The sequence below is a fragment of the Eretmochelys imbricata genome, chromosome 2, assembly GCF_965152235.1.
Source record: "Eretmochelys imbricata isolate rEreImb1 chromosome 2, rEreImb1.hap1, whole genome shotgun sequence".
Lineage (NCBI taxonomy): Eukaryota > Metazoa > Chordata > Testudines > Cheloniidae > Eretmochelys > Eretmochelys imbricata.
In genome coordinates this window covers 268,667,609-268,687,469 of record NC_135573.1, presented here as the reverse complement: position 1 = coordinate 268,687,469, position 19,861 = coordinate 268,667,609, and the positions used below count along the sequence as shown (strand labels likewise).

General features: G+C 51.2%; 1 protein-coding gene across 1 annotated transcript; it reads right to left on the bottom strand.

Moving 5' to 3' along the window:
- Nucleotides 1-18,063, bottom strand: LOC144260225 (uncharacterized). The gene is made up of 3 exons (XM_077808779.1): nucleotides 17,449-18,063; nucleotides 11,319-11,327; nucleotides 1-954 (listed from the first exon to the last, which is right to left on the bottom strand). Exons 1-3 carry the CDS (start codon nucleotides 18,061-18,063, stop codon nucleotides 1-3), a joined length of 1,578 nt encoding a protein of 525 aa, XP_077664905.1.
- Between the last annotated feature and the right edge of the window lie 1,798 nt (nucleotides 18,064-19,861).

The window sequence follows — 19,861 nt, the reverse complement described above, 5'->3', positions numbered from 1 at the left end:
TTACCCGTATTCAGTGCGCGCTGGCTGGCTCTGCCTGGTGTGGATTCTCTCGTGGGCGGTGAGATGCGCCCACTGGCTGTAGCTCTCTCCACATTCGGCGCATATGTAGAGGCTCCCGGCTTTGTGGCCCCGCTGGTGGCTCACCAGGTGGTTCCTCTGCTTGAAGCGCTCCCCACACTCCCCGCAGGTGTGGGAGGTCTCCCCGCTGTGGGTCCGCTGGTGTACCTTCAGGCTGTACTTCTGGGTGTAGCTGTTCCCGCACTCCCCGCAGGTGTAGGGCGTCTCCCCGCTGTGGGTCCGCTGGTGCTTGTTGAGGTTCTTCCTCTCGGTGAAGCTCCTCCCGCACAGGGGGCACTGGAAGGGCCGCTCCCCGGTGTGCAGGCGCTGGTGGACGCGGAGCCCCTGCTTGGCACCGAAGCTCTTCTGGCACTGGGCGCACTGGTAGGGCCGCTCCTGGGTGTGGGTGCGCTGGTGGGTGGCCAGGAAGCGCTGCTCCCGGAAGCACTTCCCGCACTCGGGGCATCGGTGCGGCTTCTCCTTCAGGTGGCTCCTCTCGTGCGACACCAGGTTGCCCTTCTGCCGGAAGCTCTTCCCGCACTCACTGCAGGTGAAGGGCTTCTCCCCCGTGTGGATGCTCTCGTGTTTCTTCAGCGCCTGCTTCTCCAGAAAGCTGCGGCCGCACTGGGCGCAGGTGTGCGGCTTGGCGCCGGTGTGCACCGCCTGGTGCTGCAGGAGGCTATGCCGCCACCGGAAGCTCTTCTCGCACGCGGGGCAGGCGTGCAGCTTGCCGCCCGTGTGGATCTGCTGGTGCTTGATCAGGCTGGTGCTCCAGGTGAAGCTTTTCCCGCAGTGAGCGCATTTGTGCGGCCTCTCGCCCGTGTGGATTCGCCGGTGCTCTCGGAGGATCTTCTCCTGGCCAAAGCCTTTCCCACACTCGCTGCATTTATAGGGCTTCTCATCCCCACAGAGAACCTGGGCAGCTTGGAACATGGTGTTGCTGTTCGTGGCCCACATACAGGGTATTATCTACTAGAGCTGGCTGAACGATGGGTCATTGCGATCGGCCTGTGCTGGGGATTCAGCCCTTTCTCCTCAGCCGGAGCATCTTTGCAATGTGCACGTGTTCACCAGCGGGTTTGTGCTAATAAATCTCAGTCTATGGGTTGTCCACAAGTTATTTACTATTCGTTATTCGTGGGGGTTTGACTGATCACCTCGGTCCCATGGGATTGTTTCTGCTCCCTGACTGGATGGCTGAAACGTTTAAACTAAAAAAATAATGAACAGTAAATAATGAAAAATGTGTTTCCCAGGATGAAGGTTTGGACAGGTAATCACTGGAGTTAAAATTAATGAAACTCTGGCGGTGCGCAGACATTTTCACAAATACCCGATGGCTATTCAAATACTGGTGAATAGCAAAGAATGAGACTGCAGGAATAACATGGAACCAAATTAATAGCTTCCAGTCTCCAAAATATGTTTCGTATCATTCAACCAGCTCTGTTAATTCTGTGAAGACTCCATGAGTTTTTCCCCCAAACGGACATGTTTTTTTTCTGTGGTGTCTAATGGGTGTGATTATTGTATGTGTACCAGATCTGTGTGCATGGCACCGGGAATCTTAAAAACGCTGCTGAGTTTGTTGAAATTTCTTTCACCAGCAGTGAATGTATCTGGCTTGTTTTCTGCTGGCTTCCTCTTCTTTCTCAGTCTCCTCCAGCTGTTTCAGCTTCTCTCATTATCACTGCTCCAGAAACCAGCTCTTTGTGTCTTTCTCTTGGAAACTCCCGTTCCTCCAGTTGCTTTATATTTTTATGGTGTTTCTCTTCTCGAGTTTCCACTCGTGGACCTTTTACCCACTGTAATGAAAATGGAAAAAGCAAATTATTTTGTTGCTAGCAATGGCGCTATCGTCAAATGCAAAAATAATCCAGAAAACTCTTATTCACAGGGGGGTCTCCAAAATTTTTGATTCTTCACTGTTGTTGCTACATTGAAAGTGCTGCCTCTCGGGTGTAATGTTTGAGAGTCTGCGATAATTTGGACCAATGGGTATAGAGATTTCCCTTGTGTCGTATTTCAGACACCTCACACTGTCACCTCTTCAATTAACCGACCAAAGCTCTTAAAACAAAAGCAGGGGCTTCCTACAGTGTACATACGTATTTATAGCTTGGAACATGCATGCTCATGGTAAGTTCACATTTAGCCCCATTACATGCTGTGGCATTAAAAGCCATGGCAGAGCCAGGGGTGAGCTGGAGCCGGTTCGCACCGGTTCGCGTGAACTGGTTGTTAAATTCTGAACCAGTTTTAGAACCGGCTGTTAACCCGCTTCCCTGCAGGGGGCTTTGCTGGGCTCCGGCAGGGAAGTGATGTGATTCCTCCTCCGGCCACCGGGGGCGCTGCTGCGGGAGCCACGTGGGCTGCCCCCCGGCCCTGGGCACGAGCCCTGGTGCTGCTGCTCCCCCGGCCCTGGGGCTCCCGCTGCTGCCTGGGGGGTCCCTGGCTGCTCTGCTGGGCCGGGGCTGCGTCCTGCTGCTCGGGCTGCTCCCCGCGAGCCCCCACCACCCTGCCCGCAGCCGGCCCCCGCCCTGCCTGCAGCCAGCCCCTGCCACACGCACCCCCTGCCTGCAGCCAGCCCCTGCCACACACACACCCTGCCCTGCCTCCAGCCACCCCCGCACCCCCTGCCTGCAGCCAGCCCCTGCCGCACACACCCCCTGCCCTGCCTCCAGCCACCCCTGCACCCCCTGCCCTGCCCGCAGCAAGCCCCTGCCGCACCCCCTGCCCTGCCCGCAGCCAGCCCCTGCCGCACCCCCTGCCCTGCTTACAGCCAACCCCTGTCACATAGAATCATAGAATATCAGGGTTGGAAGGGACCTCAGGAGGTATCTAGTCCAACCCCCTGCTCAAAAGCAGGACCAATCCCCAATTAAGTCATCCCAGCCAAGGCTTTGTCAAGCCTGACCTTAAAATCTTTTAAGGAAGGAGATTCCACCACCTCCCTAGGCAACACATTCCAGTGTTTCACCACCCTCCTAATGAAAAAGTTTTTCCTAATATCCAACCTAAACCTCCCCCACTGCAACTTGAGACCATTACTCCTTGTCCTGTCCTCTTCTACCACTAAGAATAGTCTAGAACCATCCTCTCTGGAACCACCTCTCAGGTAGTTGAAAGCAGCTATCAAATCCCCCGTCATTCTTCTCTTCTGCAGACTAAACAATCCCAGTTCCCTCAGCCTCTCCTCATAAGTCATGTGTTCCAGACCCCTAATCATTTTTGTTGCCCTTCGCTGGACTCTTTCCAATTTATCCACATCCTTCTTGTAGTGTGGGGCCCAAAACTGGACACAGTACTCCAGATGAGGCCTCACCAATGTCGAATAGAGGGGGACGATCACGTCCTTCGATCTGCTCGCTATGCCCCTACTTATACATCCCAAAATGCCATTGGCCTTCTTGGCAACAAGGGCACACTGCTGACTCATATCCAGCTTCTCGTCCACTGTCACCCCTAGGTCCTTTTCTGCAGAACTGCTAACCTCATCAGATTTCTTTTGGCCCAATCCTCCAATTTGTCTAGGTCCCTCTGTATCCTATCCTTGCCCTCCAGTGTATCTACCAGTCCTCCCAGTTAAGTATCATCCGCAAATTTGCTGAGAGTGCAATCCACACCATCCTCCAGATCATTTATGAAGATATTGAACAAAACCGGCCCCAGGACCGACCCCTGGGGCACTCCACTTGACACCGGCTGCCAACTAGACATGGAGCCATTGATCACTCACCCGTTGAGCCCGACAATCTAGCCAACTTTCTACCCACCTTATAGTGCATTCATCCAGCCCATACTTCTTTAACTTGCTGACAAGAATACTGTGGGAGACCGTGTCAAAAGCTTTGCTAAAGTCAAGAAACAATACATCCACTGCTTTCCCTTCATCCACAGAACCAGTAATCTCATCATAGAGGCGATTAGATTAGTCAGGCATGACCTTCCCTTGGTGAATCCATGCTGACTGTTCCTGATCACTTCCCTCTCATGTAAGTGCTTCAGGATTGATTTTTTGAGGACCTGCTCCATGATTTTTCCGGGGACTGAAGTGAGGCTGACTGGCCTGTAGTTCCCAGGATCCTCCTTCTTCCCTTTTTTAAAGATTGGCACTACATTAGCCTTTTTCCAGTCATCCGGGACATCCCCCGTTCGCCACGAGTTTTCAAAGATAATGGCCAATGGCTCTGCAATCACAGCTGCCAGTTCCTTTAGCACTCTCGGATGCAACTCGTCCGGCCCCATGGACTTGTGCACGTCCAGCTTTTCTAAATAGTCCCTAACCACCTCTTTCTCCACTGAGGGCTGGCCATCTATTCCCCATTTTGTGATGCCCAGCGCAGCAGTCTGGGAGCTGACCTTGTTAGTGAAGACAGAGGCAAAAAAAGCATTGAGTACATTAGCTTTTTCCACATCCTCTGTCACTAGGTTACCTCTCTCATTCAGTAAGGGGCCCACACTTTCCTTGGCTTTCTTCTTGTTGCCAACATACCTGAAGAAACCCTTCTTGTTACTCTTAACATCTCTCGCTAGCTGCAGCTCCAGGTGCGATTTGGCCCTCCTGATTTCATTCCTACATGCCCGAGCAATATTTTTATACTCTTCCCTGGTCATATGTCCAAACTTCCATTTCTTATAAGCTTCTTTTTTATGTTTAAGATCCGCTAGGATTTCACCGTTAAGCCAAGCTGGTCGCCTGCCATATTTACTATTCTTTCGACACATCGGGATGGTTTGTCCCTGTAACCTCAACAGGGATACCTTGAAATACAGCCAGCTTTCCTGGACTCCTTTCCCCTTCATGTTAGTCCCCCAGGGGATCCTACCCATCCGTTCCCTGAGGGAGTCGAAGTCTGCTTTCCTGAAGTCCAGGGTCCGTATCCTGCTGCTTACCTTTCTTCCCTGTGTCAGGATCCTGAACTCAACCAACTCATGGTCACTGCCTCCCAGATTCCCATCCACTTTTGCTTCCCCTACTAATTCTTCCTGGTTCGTGAGCAGCAGGTCAAGAAAAGCTCCCCCCCAGTTGGCTCCTCTAGCACTTGCACCAGGAAATTGTCCCCTACGCTTTCCAAAAACTTCCTGGATTGTCTGTGCACCGCAAAGTCACCCATGAGAACCAGGGCGTGCGATCTAGTAGCTTCCACAAGCTGCCGGAAGAAAGCCTCATCCACCTCATCCCCCTGGTCCGGTGGTCTATAGCAGACTCCCACCACGACATCACTCTTGTTGCTCACACTTCTAAACTTAATCCAGAGAGACTCAGGTTTTTCTGCAGTTTCGTACCGGAGCTCTGAGCAGTCATACTGCTCCCTTACATACAGTGCTACACCCCCACCTTTTCTGCCCTGCCTGTCCTTCCTGAACAGTTTATAACCATCCATGACAGTACTCCAGTCATGTGAGTTATCCCACCAAGTCTCTGTTATTCCAATCACGTCATAATTCCTTGATATCACCAGGACCTCCAGTTCTCCCTGCTTGTTTCCAAGGCTTTGTGCATTCGTATATAAGCACTTGAGATAACCGCACCCCCTGCCCTGCCCGCAGCCAGCCCCTGCCGCACCCCCTGCCCTGCCCGCAGCCAGGCCCTGCCGCACCCCCTGCCCTGCCCGCAGCCAGGCCCTGCCGCACCCCCTGCCCTGCCCGCAGCTAACCCCTGCCTCCAGCCACCCCCGCACCCCTGCCCGCAGCCAGCCTCTGCCTCTGCCGCACCCCTGCCCTGCCGCACCAGCCACGCCGCACCTCCTGCCCTGCCTACAGCCAGCCCCTGTCTCCAGCCAGCCCTGCACCCCCCTACCCTGCCTGCAGCCAGCCCCTACCTCCAGTCAGCCCCTGCCCTGTCGCTAGCCAGCCCTGCACCCCCTTGCCTGCAGCCAACCGCCACCCTCCTGTCTCCAGCCAGCTCCGCACCCCCTGCCCTGCCTGCAGCCAGCCCTGCCCCCCCTGCCTCCAGCTAGCCCTGCCCCACGCCCCTGTCTGCAGCTGGCCCCACATCCACTGGTGCCCTGCAGTTCCCAGGGCAGTAACCCTGTAGACCTGCTTCAATGAGGGGGGCCGGGAGCAGCTGGGACCCACACATGTGCACACCCTAGGGTGATCAGACAGCAAGTGTGAAAAATCAGGACAGGGGTGGGGATAATAGGAGCCTATATAAGAAAAAGACCCCAAAACCGGGACTGTCCCTATAAAATCGGGACATCTGGTCACCCTGGCACACCCCCAGGGTGTGGCGGGGCCCCACACGTGAAACAAGCTCATTGCTAGGTCAGGCCCATCTTTTTAAAAAGGAACTTTCGGCAGGGTTAACACACACCCATATTTCCCCGGACATTTTTTAAATTTTAAAAATTCCTCCCAGGAAAATACGGACTTAGGGTAACCCTGTTGGTACAAAAAAATACATACTGGGGCACATCCCTTAAATCAGAACTTTTTATAGGGAACCAGTTGTTAAGATTTTGGCAGCTCATCACTGGGCAGAGCCCAAAAAGCATCACACTATGGTTAGGATAAAAATTTCTTGTTTAGTATTTCCCAAGACAAGGAGGCCTTGACATCCCCGATCTCTCCCTCAAACGCCCGCTGCATCTTGGAGAACACAAATGCCAGGCAGTGCTGGCATCAGCAGCTAGGGTTGCCCACCCTCCTGGATTGGCCAGGAGTCCACTGGAATCGGCCTCAATCTCCCGGCGGCTATTGAAAGCTATCCGGGAGATTTTAATAGGCCAACAGTCCAGTGGGCGGCGCAGCGGGGCTAAGGCAGGCTTCCTACCTGCCCTGGCCCCGTGCGGCTCCTGGAAGTGGCCGGCATGTCCAGCTCCTAGGTGCAGGGGTGGCCAGGGGGTCTCTGTGTGGTGTCCCTGCCCCGAGCGCAGACTCCATAGCTCCCATTGGCCAGGAACTTCAGCCAAGGGGAGCTGCAGGGGCAGTGCGCAGAGCCACCTGGTTGCCTCTGAGCCTAGGAGCCAGATATGCTGGCCACTTCCGGGAGCTGCCCTAGGTAAGCACTGCCCGGCTGGAGCCTGCACCCTTCATCCCCTCCTGCACCCCAACCCCCTGCCGGCCCCAGCCGTGAGCCCCCTCCTGCATCCAAACTCCCATCTGGAGCCCACATCCCTCACCCCCTCCTGCACCCCAACCCCCTGCCCCAGCCCTGAGCCCCCTCCTGACCCCAAATCCCTCCCAGAGCTCACACCCCTCACCCCCTCCTGCACTCCAGACCTCAGCTTCCTCCTGCACCCAAACTCCCGCACAGAGCCTGCACCCCCTCCTGCACCCCAACTTCTTGCCCCAGCCCTGAGCCCCTCCCACACTCCAAACCCCTCAGCCCCAGCCCAGAGCCCGCACCCCAACTCCCTGCTCCAGCCTGGTGAAAGTGAGTGAGGGTGGGGGAGAGCGAGCAACGGAGGGGGGGATGGACTGAGCGGGGGTGGGGCCTCAGAGAAGGGACGGGGCAGGGGCATGGCCTTGGGGGAGGGGTGGGGCAGGAGCAGGGGCAGGGCAAGGATGTTTGGGTTTGTGTGATTAGACGGTTGGCCCCTTGTGTTGTATACAGATATTTGTCAGTGATGTTTCCATTGCCTGGAGTAGCAAACAACCTATATAGGTAGCAAAATTCTGTGTGCTCAGGTGTGTGGGATAAAAGCCAGCTGCTTAGATACACGACTGCTTGTGAAAGGCGCCCGCCTGACATCTCCAGAGACTGAAACCCTGGGTTCACCCAGTGACGGGTGCAGCAGCGGGCTCCGCTTCCCACGGGGGCCAGCCCACGTGCCTTAGCTATGAACGGCCGGGAATCTGCCTGCGGCAGGGGACTCGCCGTGATCTATTCCAGCGGTTCTCAGCCAGGGGGACGTGTACCCCTGGGGGGACACAGGGGTCTTCCAGGGGCCACGTCAGCTCATCTAGACATTTGCCTGGTTTTATAGCAGGTTACATAGAAAGCACTAGCGAAGACGTCATACAGGCAATGACTGGTTTATACTGCTCTGCACACTATTCACTGAAATGTAAGGACAGTAATATATTGCAATGGATGTATTTGATAATCGTATGGTAACAATGAGCACGTCAGCAACGTTTCTGTAACAGCGTGGCTGTGGCAATTCCGTATTTTTATGTCTGATTTTGTGAGCATGTTGTTTTCAGGTGAGGTGAAACTTGGGGGTACGCCAGACAAATCAGACTCCTGCAAGGGACACAGTCGTGTGGGAAGGTTGAGAGCCACTGTTCGGTCTACAGCGGCTCTGTTGCGATGGGTGTGACGAAGTGGGACTGTTCTTAATGTTTCCTCTGAATAGTGTGGGGGTGCCTCAGTTTCCCCTAGGCAGTTCTTAAGTCTCTAGGGGGTGGGGTAAGGGTGTATGATCATTGCAGAGCCCTAGAGGGCAGGTGTCTGCAGGGGTCTGGACACAGAGAATGGCCAACACCCTGTTTCCTGGCAACTGATGGCCTGGGCCCTTCCCCCCTGCAAGGTGAGAGCTAAAGGGCTGGAGAACAAAGGAATCAGGTGACCTCCTGGCCCGGGAAAGGGACAAAGCACAGAGGAGGAGGGGCTGGAAGGAGTTTCAGTTTGGGGCTGGCTGGGACATGGAGTGAAGTGCATACGGGGTTGTCTGGCTCACTGGCCCCTAAAATGGACGCAGCTGAGGGGTCCGGTTCTCTGCACCTACAAGCTCTGTGTTAGACCATGCTCCTGTCATCTAATAAACCTCTGTGTTACTGTCTGACTGACAGTCCCGTCTGACTGCAGAGTTGAGGGGCAGGACCCTCTGGCTTCCCCAGGACCCCGCTTGGGCGGACTCGCTGTGGGAAGCGCACGGAGGGGCAGAGGATGCTGAATGCTCCGAGGTCAGACCCAGGAAGGTGGAAGCTGGGTGAGCTGTGTGTCCTGCAGACAGGCTGCGCCCAGAGAGGAGACTTCCCCAGAGTCCTGCCTGGCTTCATGGGGAGCAGTTCCAGAGCATCGCCCGGGGACTCTGTGACCGTGGGCCAGTTGTGATGGTAGGCTTGGGGAGGAGAACCCCATCGCCATCCTGTAGGAACTGCACTGGGATCCCCAGAATGTATAACAGCTAGTCCGGCAAACAGCCTCAGATGGCAGCAACCTTCAGTCACCGCCACCTTGGTCTGGATTTGACTAGCAACCTAGAGCTAAAACATGTCTACAGCCCAGTTACCCATCCCTGCGCCACCCAGTGCCCGCAGAAAGCTCTCCTGGAATGCAGCTGTTCCCTTAAAGGCAGGTTACACGTGGAAGAGATTTTAAATTTCTGAGCAGCTCAGTTCCCTAGACAGAGCTCGTTGTTCAGTCCTCTGTGTCATCATGGTCCAGGTGCAAACACAAGAAAGTCAGTGTCCTACCTGAGCTGAAATCTCACCAGGTGTTTTCCTGTCCGGTTCCCTGATGACGCTGTGATTATAACCGCTGTGAGTTCCCAGATCTCTCCTCTCTTCAGGGTTAGGAGAGCCTGTTTCCACTCCTGCCTCTTGCAGTGTCTGACTGTCCTAAGGGCTACAGTGAGTGCAAGGGTAGAACAAAGGGACCGAGCGAGCGGGAGGGATGTTGGGGCCTAGGGGAGGGGAAGGCTGGGAGATAAGGGAAGGCAGATCTATGGAAGGGATATTCCCAGAGTGAGCCATTCAGACCATCCTTAGCGCGGCGCCAGATGCTCTGAGCTCCATCCCTCGCTATGCAGTCGGGGCTGGCTTGCACAGCACCACTTCCTGGGGGGAATTGCTGTAGTTTCCTGTTCTTTCTCTTGGTCGCTGATGTAAAAAATAAACTACATTTCCCAGCAGCCCTGAGGTGGGAACTAGGTGCGGAGATCTGGGGCAGCTGCTGCGGCCTGTGTCAGCTTCTGGTCCACGCCAAGTGCCCGCTCAGGGCTGAGCAGGATGCTTGGGGGTACCAGCCTGTGGCTTAGTTCAGCACACATCACACAAGGGGGCACAACTGTAAAGGACATGCAGAGATCAGTTTAATATAGGAGCGGAGCATCAGGACTATTTCAGAGCTGGGGCGGCCTGCTTCAGATCGAGTGTTGTTCCGGAAATGTTGAAACAACCTTATCAAAGCACTTTGTTTCCACCGTATTCAAATATCATATCATAATGTAATATAATGAATAATATAGTTTATATGATTGAGACAAAGCGCTAGGACTTAATCAAAACAAAATGTTTGGATACCATTTAATTGAAATGTTCGATGAAATCAATATGCTCATTTAGTTGAATCAACAGTTTCGAACTGACAGTTGTCCAGCTGGAAAATTTCAGACCAGTTCCAGTTTGTATGTTGTTTTCCCCCATTAGTCAGTACACGTTTATGGCTTTTTTTCCTGCGTGACTGGCCTTGTGTGTTTTGATTTCATTTCAGATTGAAGATTTTCCCACACTCAGAGCTCTTGAATGGTTTCTCTTCCATTTGGATAATCCACGGAGTGAGGAATATGATTGCGTCTTCAGTTCTGCAGTATATTTATGTTGTTCTTCTCTGGTCTGGTCTCTCTGCCTAGAATTATGAAGCTTTTGGCTCTTTGTCTTGGATTCTTTGCTGAAATCGATTTATTTGGTTTGATATTTGATGTGATTCCTCTTATTTTTCACTTTGCATTGGCTCTCCTACGACAGCTCTGCGAACCTCTCTCATATCTATTGCAGACTGTATCTTCTTTCAGTTGTTCTCTCAAGTTTTATGCTGATTTTTGTTTTGTTTTCCATTCAACACGGCATCATCTGCTGTACTAAAAAGAAAAGATCATTAGTAAGAAACAAGCTCTCTCTCCTAACAAATAATTGGATTAATAATAGGTCCCCAAGAGTCCATTCTGCCTGAGTTAGTTAGTATCAACCCATGCAGTATGGTGAATAAGTTATGACTCAGCATTAATACACAACAAGGTGGATTTTATTGGTCTTTTAAGACAGTACTTGGCTCAGGTACATGGCGTTTGAATGCCTGTAACCAGCTGTGTTGTGCATTAACAGGCTGATACAGCAACCCCCATGGAGTGGCAGCTACTACAAACATTGTTAATTTAAAAAAATCTATTTACGTATGACACTTTCTCTCTACTAAAGCGGCAGAGAGTCCTGTGGCACCTGACAGACAAACAGACGTACTGGAGCATGAGCTCTCGTGGGTGAATCCCTACTTCGTCGGCGGCATGGCATGTATTCACCCACGGAAGCTCCTGCTCCAAGACGTCTGTTAGTCTATCAGGTGCCACAGGACTCTCTGCTGCTTTTACAGATCCAGACTAACACGGCCGCCCCTCTGATACTTTCTCTCTACTGTTTTTGAGCTTGTGAACTCTGGCCCTGCTGGTTTTCCAGGTTTGTTGAATCAGGAGCTTTCTGTGCTCTTGATTTTACCTTTCTAACAGAGGAACTATTCTGAAAACAACTGTCTCGGAGCTGCTGCTGATGCACAGACTCTGAAGGGTGGCCAAAGTAGCTTTCCCCATCCCAGCCCACCACAGTGGCTTTGTCTAACCTCATAAATAACCCCAATTCAGCCACCGGCATCGCTGTAAAGATGCTGGCCCCTAAGCATGTACAGGGAGATACAAGGATTTACACCATTTGAACTAATGAGGATTTTACCCCTATTTTGAAACAATGTCCAATGGGCCCACTCCCATAATTAAAGTTTCTCTGGCTTGGAGCGAAAGGGACAAGGATTGCCCGAGGTTCAGGGGCTGGGATTCAAACACATGCCGCCCGCCCAGCAAATGAGCCAAAACTCCACTCCCAGGCACATTGGTGTAAGCCTGGAGTCACTCTGGTGCCGTGAGTGGGGTTACTCTGGATTTACATTGCTATCACAGAGAGCAGAGCTGGGCCTAGTGTGTCCAATTCCCACAGTTGCAAAATCTGGTGCAGCCCCACGTGTGACACTGGGGACCGATCGTCACTGATTCCAAGTCAGGGTACCCCCCGAGCAGGGGGAGCAGGTGTGGGAGAGGCAGGAACTGGAGGGGAGCCAGGGGTGTTTAGGGAGCCAATAAGGAGGAGGTACTGAGAGGAGCCAGGGGCTGCTGAGGTGTGGGGAGCGTGGAAGAGGGATTTGTGGTGATTTTGCTGAGCAGTTGTGGGCCAGCAAGGGGCAGTGTGACTGTGAGGAGTTAGAAGGGGTGTCTGGGGACCCCAGCAGGAGCGTGGAGTATTGGAGCTGGTTGGCACAGGGCTGTATCAGACCGCTCCGGCTGTTAGAGTCATATGGGCTTGCAGCACTGGCCTGGTTAGAGATGCCCCCGGGGCACTGCCAGGGAGCCGGGCTGGTGTCACAGCAATCCCAGGGGGTGATGGTTACAGCTTGTTGGTGGTGGGGGGAGGAAAGATGAGCTTGGAGGTTTCCAGGGCAGTGGCAGCCTGGCAATGGCTGTGTGTGTTGGGAGGGAGAGGCAGTGTCTTAGGGGGCAGTGGGAACCAGGCATCTGTTGAGGGAGTGGGGGATCTGGGGCAGCCTCCCTCATTCTTAAACCATGATTTGAAGACTTCAATGGCTCAGACATAGGTTAGGGGTTTGTTACAGGAGTGGGTGGGTGAGATTCTGTGGCCTGCGTTATGCAGGGGGTCAGACTTGATGATCATAACGGTCCCTTCTGACCTTAAAGTCTATGATTCTGCCCCTGCCCCATTTTCTCCCCCTTCTCCAGCCCTCTTCTCTTCCCTCCCTTGATCCCCAGGTCCCCCACTGCTTATCATCTTCCACTACCATTGCTACACCTCCTCCCCAAGGGCCTGCGAGTGGGGTGTCAGAGAACGCCGAGAGGCAACGAGACCACTTGGCTGCCTCCAATCCAGTGCCAGGTGCCCCAGAGCAGGAACTGCAGCTGCTGCCCACGGCCCGGCTGAGTGTGCGAGGGTCCTGCCAGGCTGCGGCTGACATGACACGGTGCCCAGCGCACGAGTATCACAGAAGGGGCCTGAGCCTTGGCAGCCCCGGGTTCCAATCTCGCTCCCACCAGTGTTTCAGTGTCAGCCCGTCCGTGCAGTTAATCCAGAGCAAGGGCCCATCTGAGTTAAAAACACAGGCCAGCAGTTTCCCTCCAAAACGAGGAGACGTTGTTGCAGTTAGACAGGATGGGAAACCCCAAGTCAGAAGGAGTTTTATATTTGTATTTGAAAATTAGATAGAAAACAGAGGCGATTTTATATAAATACTTAATAATTAGAGAGGAGAGGCAAAGCATGAGTGGATTTTATACCAACATTTGAGAATTGGGGAGAACATGGGAAAAATTTGAGGCTTTTAAAATCAAATTTTGATATTTAGTGACAAGGGGCAATATGCAAAGGCAGTTTTAAATAATTCTTCAATAACTGAGAGAGAGGGAACATTTCAGGGGGTTTTATGTCAATATTTGAAAATTGGATGAAAAATGGCATAATCTGAGGAGATTTTAATCACAGTTCAGTAATCTGATGGAAACTGGTGCAGGGTGAGGAGATTCTGTATCAATATTAAATAATTAGAAAGACCAAATGGGAAATCTAAGGGTATTCAATAAAATTTTGAAGAGAAGAAGCAACATCTGAAGCGGTTTTATAGTAGTATAGAATTAAAAGGGCCAAAATCTGAGGAAATTTTCTGTCAGTATTTGAGAATTGGATAATGGCAAAAATCTAAAATACCATTTATATTGATATTTGATAATGAGAGAAACGGATCAAAATCTGAGGAGATTTTATGTCCATATTTGATAAAAGCAAACATTTGGAGTGATTTTGTAGCAGTGTTTGATTATCAAAGACGAAAGGGTGGAAATTTGAGGAGATTTTATATCCATATTTGATAAATACATGTGAGGTCATACAGCTAGAAACAAAGAATGCAGGTGTGAGGGGGTACACATGCCCCATGCTGGCTGGAGAGCCTTAACGAGCTGCTGTGGGCCCATTCAGCCCTGCAATAGGTGTGGGACTAGCAGGGGGAAATTACCAGGGGGAGAGCCCAGCTCAGCTGTGAACTGGCTGGGAGGAAGAGCAGACCTCCAGCTCTCTGTCTGTGAGCCAGAGAAGTCTGGCTAGGGCCAGGTAGGAGAAGTCTGACTAGGGAGCGCGCCTGCCAGAGCCTCCCCGAGGAGAAGCAGACCTGACGGGGGATGATTGTTTGGTTTGCTACCAGTGACTTTGCTGCATAACACTGTTGCTGGTGGTGCCCTGCTGGAAAGGGGTGACAGCTAACTCGACCCCTTTTGTCTTTTGCGCCTGACTGGGGATGCAGCAGTGGGCCACAGCAAGCCATAACAACAGACTGTGGGCTGTACCTGGGAAAGCGGTGACCCTGAGAAAACATAGGGGTCAGCTGAGCAAACAACTAACCATCAGCTCCTGGTGCGATGGTGTGGCAAACAAAAGGGCTGTGTGATCCTTCGATAAACAGGGGAGCAGTGAGTAGAAGTAGAGAGGTAATTTTTACCTCTGTGCACAGCATTGGTGAGACCGGTACTGGACTACTGTGTCCAATTTTGGTACTAACATTTTAAAAAGGCTGTTCAAAAATTGGAGAAGGTGCAGAAAAGAACCATAAAAATGGTTCTCAGCGGCTAGAGAAAATGCCTTCACACAAGAGTGTTAAAGAGCTCAGTCTGTTTAATTTATCACAAAGAAGACGGAGAGCTGACTTGGTTACAGCCTGGAAGTACCCTTCTGGGGAGAAAACACTGGGTACTAGCAGGCTCGGCTCTTTAATCCAGCAGCGAAAGTCATCACAAGAACTAATGGCTGGAAGCGGAAGCCAGACAAATTAAAATGAGAAATGAGACATGCATTTTTAACACTAGAACAAATTACCCAGGGAAGTGGTGGATTTCGCCATTCTTTGATACTTCAAATCAGGATGGTCTGTCTTCCCTGATAACATGCTTGAGCTCAGTTCAGGAGTAACTGGGTGAAATTCTCTCGCCTACCGTATACAGGGGATCAGACTAGATGATTGAATGGTTCCTATTGCCCTTAAAACCGATTAATCTTTTCTCTGATGCTGGGATAGTTCTACAATAGATACATCTCAATGAGCCCTTTAATAGCCCTTTTGTTTAAATGACTCACCCCAAACTATTGTTCACCCTGTTCTTTGCTGGGACAGTTAAAAATTCATCCTTTTGTTTCTGTTCCCCTTCCCAGGCTCAAATGAGGTTTCTAGTCTCAGAAAGGAAAAAAATATGTTTACAAATTAGGGCCCTGATCCTTCAAACACTTACAAAAGTGCTTGGCTTTCACCAGGTGAATCGTCCCCCTGACTGCAAAGGGGTGGCTCACGTGCTAAGGGTTAAACATGAGTATGTTCCCAGGATCAGGGCCTAGAATGACAGGAGACGCCACGTCATGTCACAGCTGTGCCCATCATGGACACAGAAGCCCTAAACCTTCTCACTCGCCTCACTCCTGGATGACAAGAATTCCCTGAATGGAACTCGACCAAGCACTTGGCCTGCGGAGCACTGATCCATGTTCCAGTAGGGTGAACTAGGCACATAATATGTTGCTCTCTGTGGAATCTCATTTTAGCAATTTTCGCTCATGTATAGTTGGGAAAGCATAATCCCAACTCTACATATAAAATAATGGGGTCTAAATTAGCTGTTACCACTCAAGAAAGAGATCTTGGAGTCATTGTGGAGAGTTCTCTGAAAACATTCACTCAATGTGCAGCGACAGTCAAAAAAGCGAACAGAATGCTGGGAATCATTAAGAAAGGGATAGATAATAGGACAGAAAATATCGTATTGCTTCTATATAAATCCATGGTTCACCCACATCTTGAATACTGTGTGCAGATGTGGTCGCCTCATCTCAAAAAAGATATATCGGAATTGGAAAAAGTTCAGAAAAGGGCAACAAAAATTATTAGGGGTATGGAACGGATTCCATATGAGGCGAGATTAATAAGACTGGGACTTTTCAGCTTGGAAAAGAGATGGCTAAGGGGAGATATGATTAAGGTCTATAAAATCATGACTGGTGTAGAGAAAGTAGATAAGGAAGTGTTGTTTACAACTTCTCATAACTCAAGAACTAGGGGTCATCAAATGAAATTAATAGGCAGCAGGTTTAAAACAAATAGAAGGAAGTATTTCTTCACACAACACACAGTCAACCTGTGGAACTCCTTGCCAGAGGATGTTGTGAAGGCCAAGACCATAACAGGGTTCAAAAAAGAACTAGATAAATTCCTGGAGGACAGGTCCATCGATGGCTATTAGCCAGGATGGGCAGGGATGGTGTCCCTAGCCTCTGTTTGCCAGAAGCTGGGAATGAGCAACAGGGGATGGATCACTTGATGATTCCCTGTTCCGTTCATTCCCTTTGGGGCACCTGGCACTGGCCACTGTTGGAAGACAGGATACTGGGCTAGATGGACCTTTGGTCTGACCCAGTAGAGCCATTCTTATGTTATGTTATTCCCCTTGCTTTTCCATAAAACAAAACACCAGAAGGAATTGAATTCAGTATCTTTGGGGAAAAAACATAAGGCAGAACTTTCCATGGGGAACAGATGGTGTTTTTAAAAGGATGGGCTGGAAAGTCATGCAAATGGAAACATTCTGGGGCAAACCAGGAAACTCCTGAATAAACAAGAAAGGAAAACAGAGGCTGTTAATTGGAAACCTGATCAACAACTGTGCGTAAACCTGATGGTTATTCTGGAGAATAACAAAATGACCATCATGTAACTACATACAATGCAGCAGGTAGCCATCATGTTTCATGAAATACTTTAACAAAATGATACCCATCCTCTCTGCTAGAAATTCTGCAGGGGCAGAGAGGACTCATTAGTGACACTCTATCCAGCTCCATGTGTCTATTCTAACAGCACACTTCTTGCTACTCAGATTTCCACATAATGCACACAGCGCCTCTCCTCCGGAAAGTCATCTGTCCTACTAAGATTAGATTTATTGCTGAAGCTGTCTAGTAATTATCACACCTAGAGAATTCCTCTCCTGCGTGGATGATTCTCTGCCACTTACCATCCTAGTGGCTTCACAATGAAGCTTTCCTATTCACCTCTGGGTATATTATGATTTATTATTTGTGTTACCAGAGTGCCTACGACCCTCGCTATGGACCAGGGCTCTCTGTGGTAGGCACTGTACAAACTCAGAACAAAAGCATATCATCTAAATGGGTAAAGTCTTGATTTTCCTGGTCTTTCCTTAGCCATCTGCTCCACGAAGCTGTACCATGCTCAGTTCTGTTGATGGTCTCTCATCCATGTGTTCTGAGACGGTCGGTGCGAAGCCCTCACCGGCACTCGCCGCAGGTCAGCGGGCCCGCCCCGGCGTGGGCCTGCCCGTGGGTGGTGAGGTGCGCCCACTGGCTGTAGCTCTTCCCGCACTCGGTGCATATGTAGAGGCTGCCTGCGGCATGGGTCCTCTGGTGACTCACCAGGTGGTTGTTCTGCTTGAAGGTCTTCCCGCAGTCCTTGCAGCGATAGGGCCTGTCCCCCACGTGGCTCTCCTGGTGCTTCAGCAGGTTGGGCTTCTTCCTGAAGAACCTGTCGCACTGGGTGCACTTGTAGAGCTTCTCCTCCCGGTGGGTGCGCAGGTGGCTGACGAGGTGGTTCTGCTGCTTGAAGCCTTTCTGGCACTCGGGGCACTTGTAGGGCGTCTCGCCGGTGTGCACCCGCTGGTGGGTCTTCAGGTTGTGCTTGTGGCTGAAGCGCGTGCCGCACTCGGGGCAGGCGTACGGCGTCTCCCCCGTGTGCGTCTTCTGGTGCTTCCGCAGGCGCTGCTTCTCGCTGAAGCGCTTCCCGCACTCGGCGCACTGATGGGGAGTCTGGCCGGTGTGGGTCCACTGGTGCTTCCGCAGGTTGTTCTTCTGCCGGAAGCTCTTCCCGCACTCGGCGCACGTGTGCGGTTTCTCTCCGGTGTGAATGCTCTGGTGGGCTTTGAGGATTTTCTTCTGCCGGAAGCACTTCTCGCACTCGGGGCACTTGTACGGCCTGTCGTCCAGGTCAGGGCTCTGCGGGGCTTTGAGCATCTTCCTTCCCCTCCGGCTTACGGCACAGGAAAGGTATTTCTAGTATTAAACATTGATACTGCAATGGCACCTAGGGGCCTTAACCTGGTCAGGGCCCCATTGTGCTAGGTGCTGTACAGATGCATAGGGTTTCTGTCTAGTGGGGGCTGCATTAGGAAGATTCTGCTCTGGGAATCTCTCCCCACATCACATAGTCTCCGTAGTCTAATATCAGCAAGTGTGCTGGGTCTTCTTTCACCAGGAGTGGATTTCTCTCCTAGGTTCCTCTTTGGTTTCAGATTTCACCAGGTCCTGCAGCTTGTCCCATTCTCACAGCCCTAGAAACCATTCTCATCGTGTCTTTCTGAGGCTGTTCCCTGCAGTTCAATGTATTCTGTATGCTGCTGCTTCTTTTTGTTCATGGATCCTTCGGGTACTGGGGAAGAAAGATATTCTGGAGGTTACTGTGATGCAATACAATTGTCCCAACATGAAGCATATATATCTTCATAAGCCTGAAAACATGAGACCTCCCACTGCTGAAGCGAGTGAGAATGAAACTGGAATAATTTGAGCCTAGTTTGGCAATTGTTGCTTGCCCAGAATGAAAGTCAACTGGGGGAGGGGGGGCAGTGGGAATGCAACCTCGGGCTTCTTACGTCGCACATTAGCAGTTTCAAATGGGGCTCTGGCAGTAGCACTGCAGGACTGGGCCCGTTAGGAAAGCGTGCTGTTACGCACCGTCATCGGAGACCCAAACGCGGATCTGACACAACCGCAAAGCAGTCTCGGGTGTCGGTGGAGCCCCTCCTTCAGCAGGGGGAGACGGTGCTGCTATTGGGGTTATTTTCTTACAACAAGGGGGGAATTAAGGCCAGAGCTTTATTCTAAATCAATTCACTATAAAGTGAACGATATACTTAATTCTCCACCTGGGCTTTTTCTTGAATAACGGCTTACATCTCCCTGGGGGCAACAGGGGCAGAAAGTGTTGTTCCTCTTGCTAGAAGAACTGAACCTGTCATTAAATTGGTGTGTCTGAGGGCCAAGCCCCTCAGCAATACAATAAAATAGAATAATTGTCATACAGACACCAAAGGCCAGCTCCGTTGGTGTCAGCCAGCTCCCTTTGCTGGGCAGAAATGTTCAGCAAGAATGTCTCTGGCCCTAGCAAAAATTCTCGGCCCGGTTTTTCCAGTCACTTAGACCTGTTTTACAGCAGTGAGGTCAGTGGGGCTGCTCCTTATTTGCACTGCGGGAAGTGAGAGGTGAATCAGACCCTCTGAGTGCTAATCCTGGGCCAAACTCACAGAGGTGCTCAGGACCTGCACTGAATTCAGTGGGTGTTTGGGGTGCTCAGTGCCTCTCCAGAATTGAAGCCATAATAAACTCTGCTCTGAATTCCACGCTTGTAAACCTAGAGTAACTCCATTGACATCAGTGGAGTTACTCACGATTTACATGGGTGTAAACAAGAGCAGGATTTGACTCATTACTTTGTGTTTTACAGCTTCTAAATTCTCTAAAACTAGCACAGGTCATGGTGTGGTCTCAGTGCGAATTGGGCGATTTCTTTTGAAAGCAGGGCAGGGGATTTACTCCAAGTTTGCACGGGAGAACTGAGCCCGCAGTCTGATCCTGACTAGTTATTAGTCATCACATGGGCAGCAGACGCTTAAACAAATTTCTCTTGGCTGCACTGATTTTTAATGCAGAGATTGTACTACATTTGGATGTGGTTAAGATAGTGATGCTTGGTCCTGCTCTAACAACATCCACAGCAAGACTCCCATTGATCTGAATGAAAGCTGGATTAGCC

Bases quoted from the DNA above. Each gene is read 5' to 3' on its own strand.
- LOC144260225 (XM_077808779.1), bottom strand. From the start codon at position 18,063: ATGCTCAAAGCCCCGCAGAGCCCTGACCTGGACGACAGGCCGTACAAG.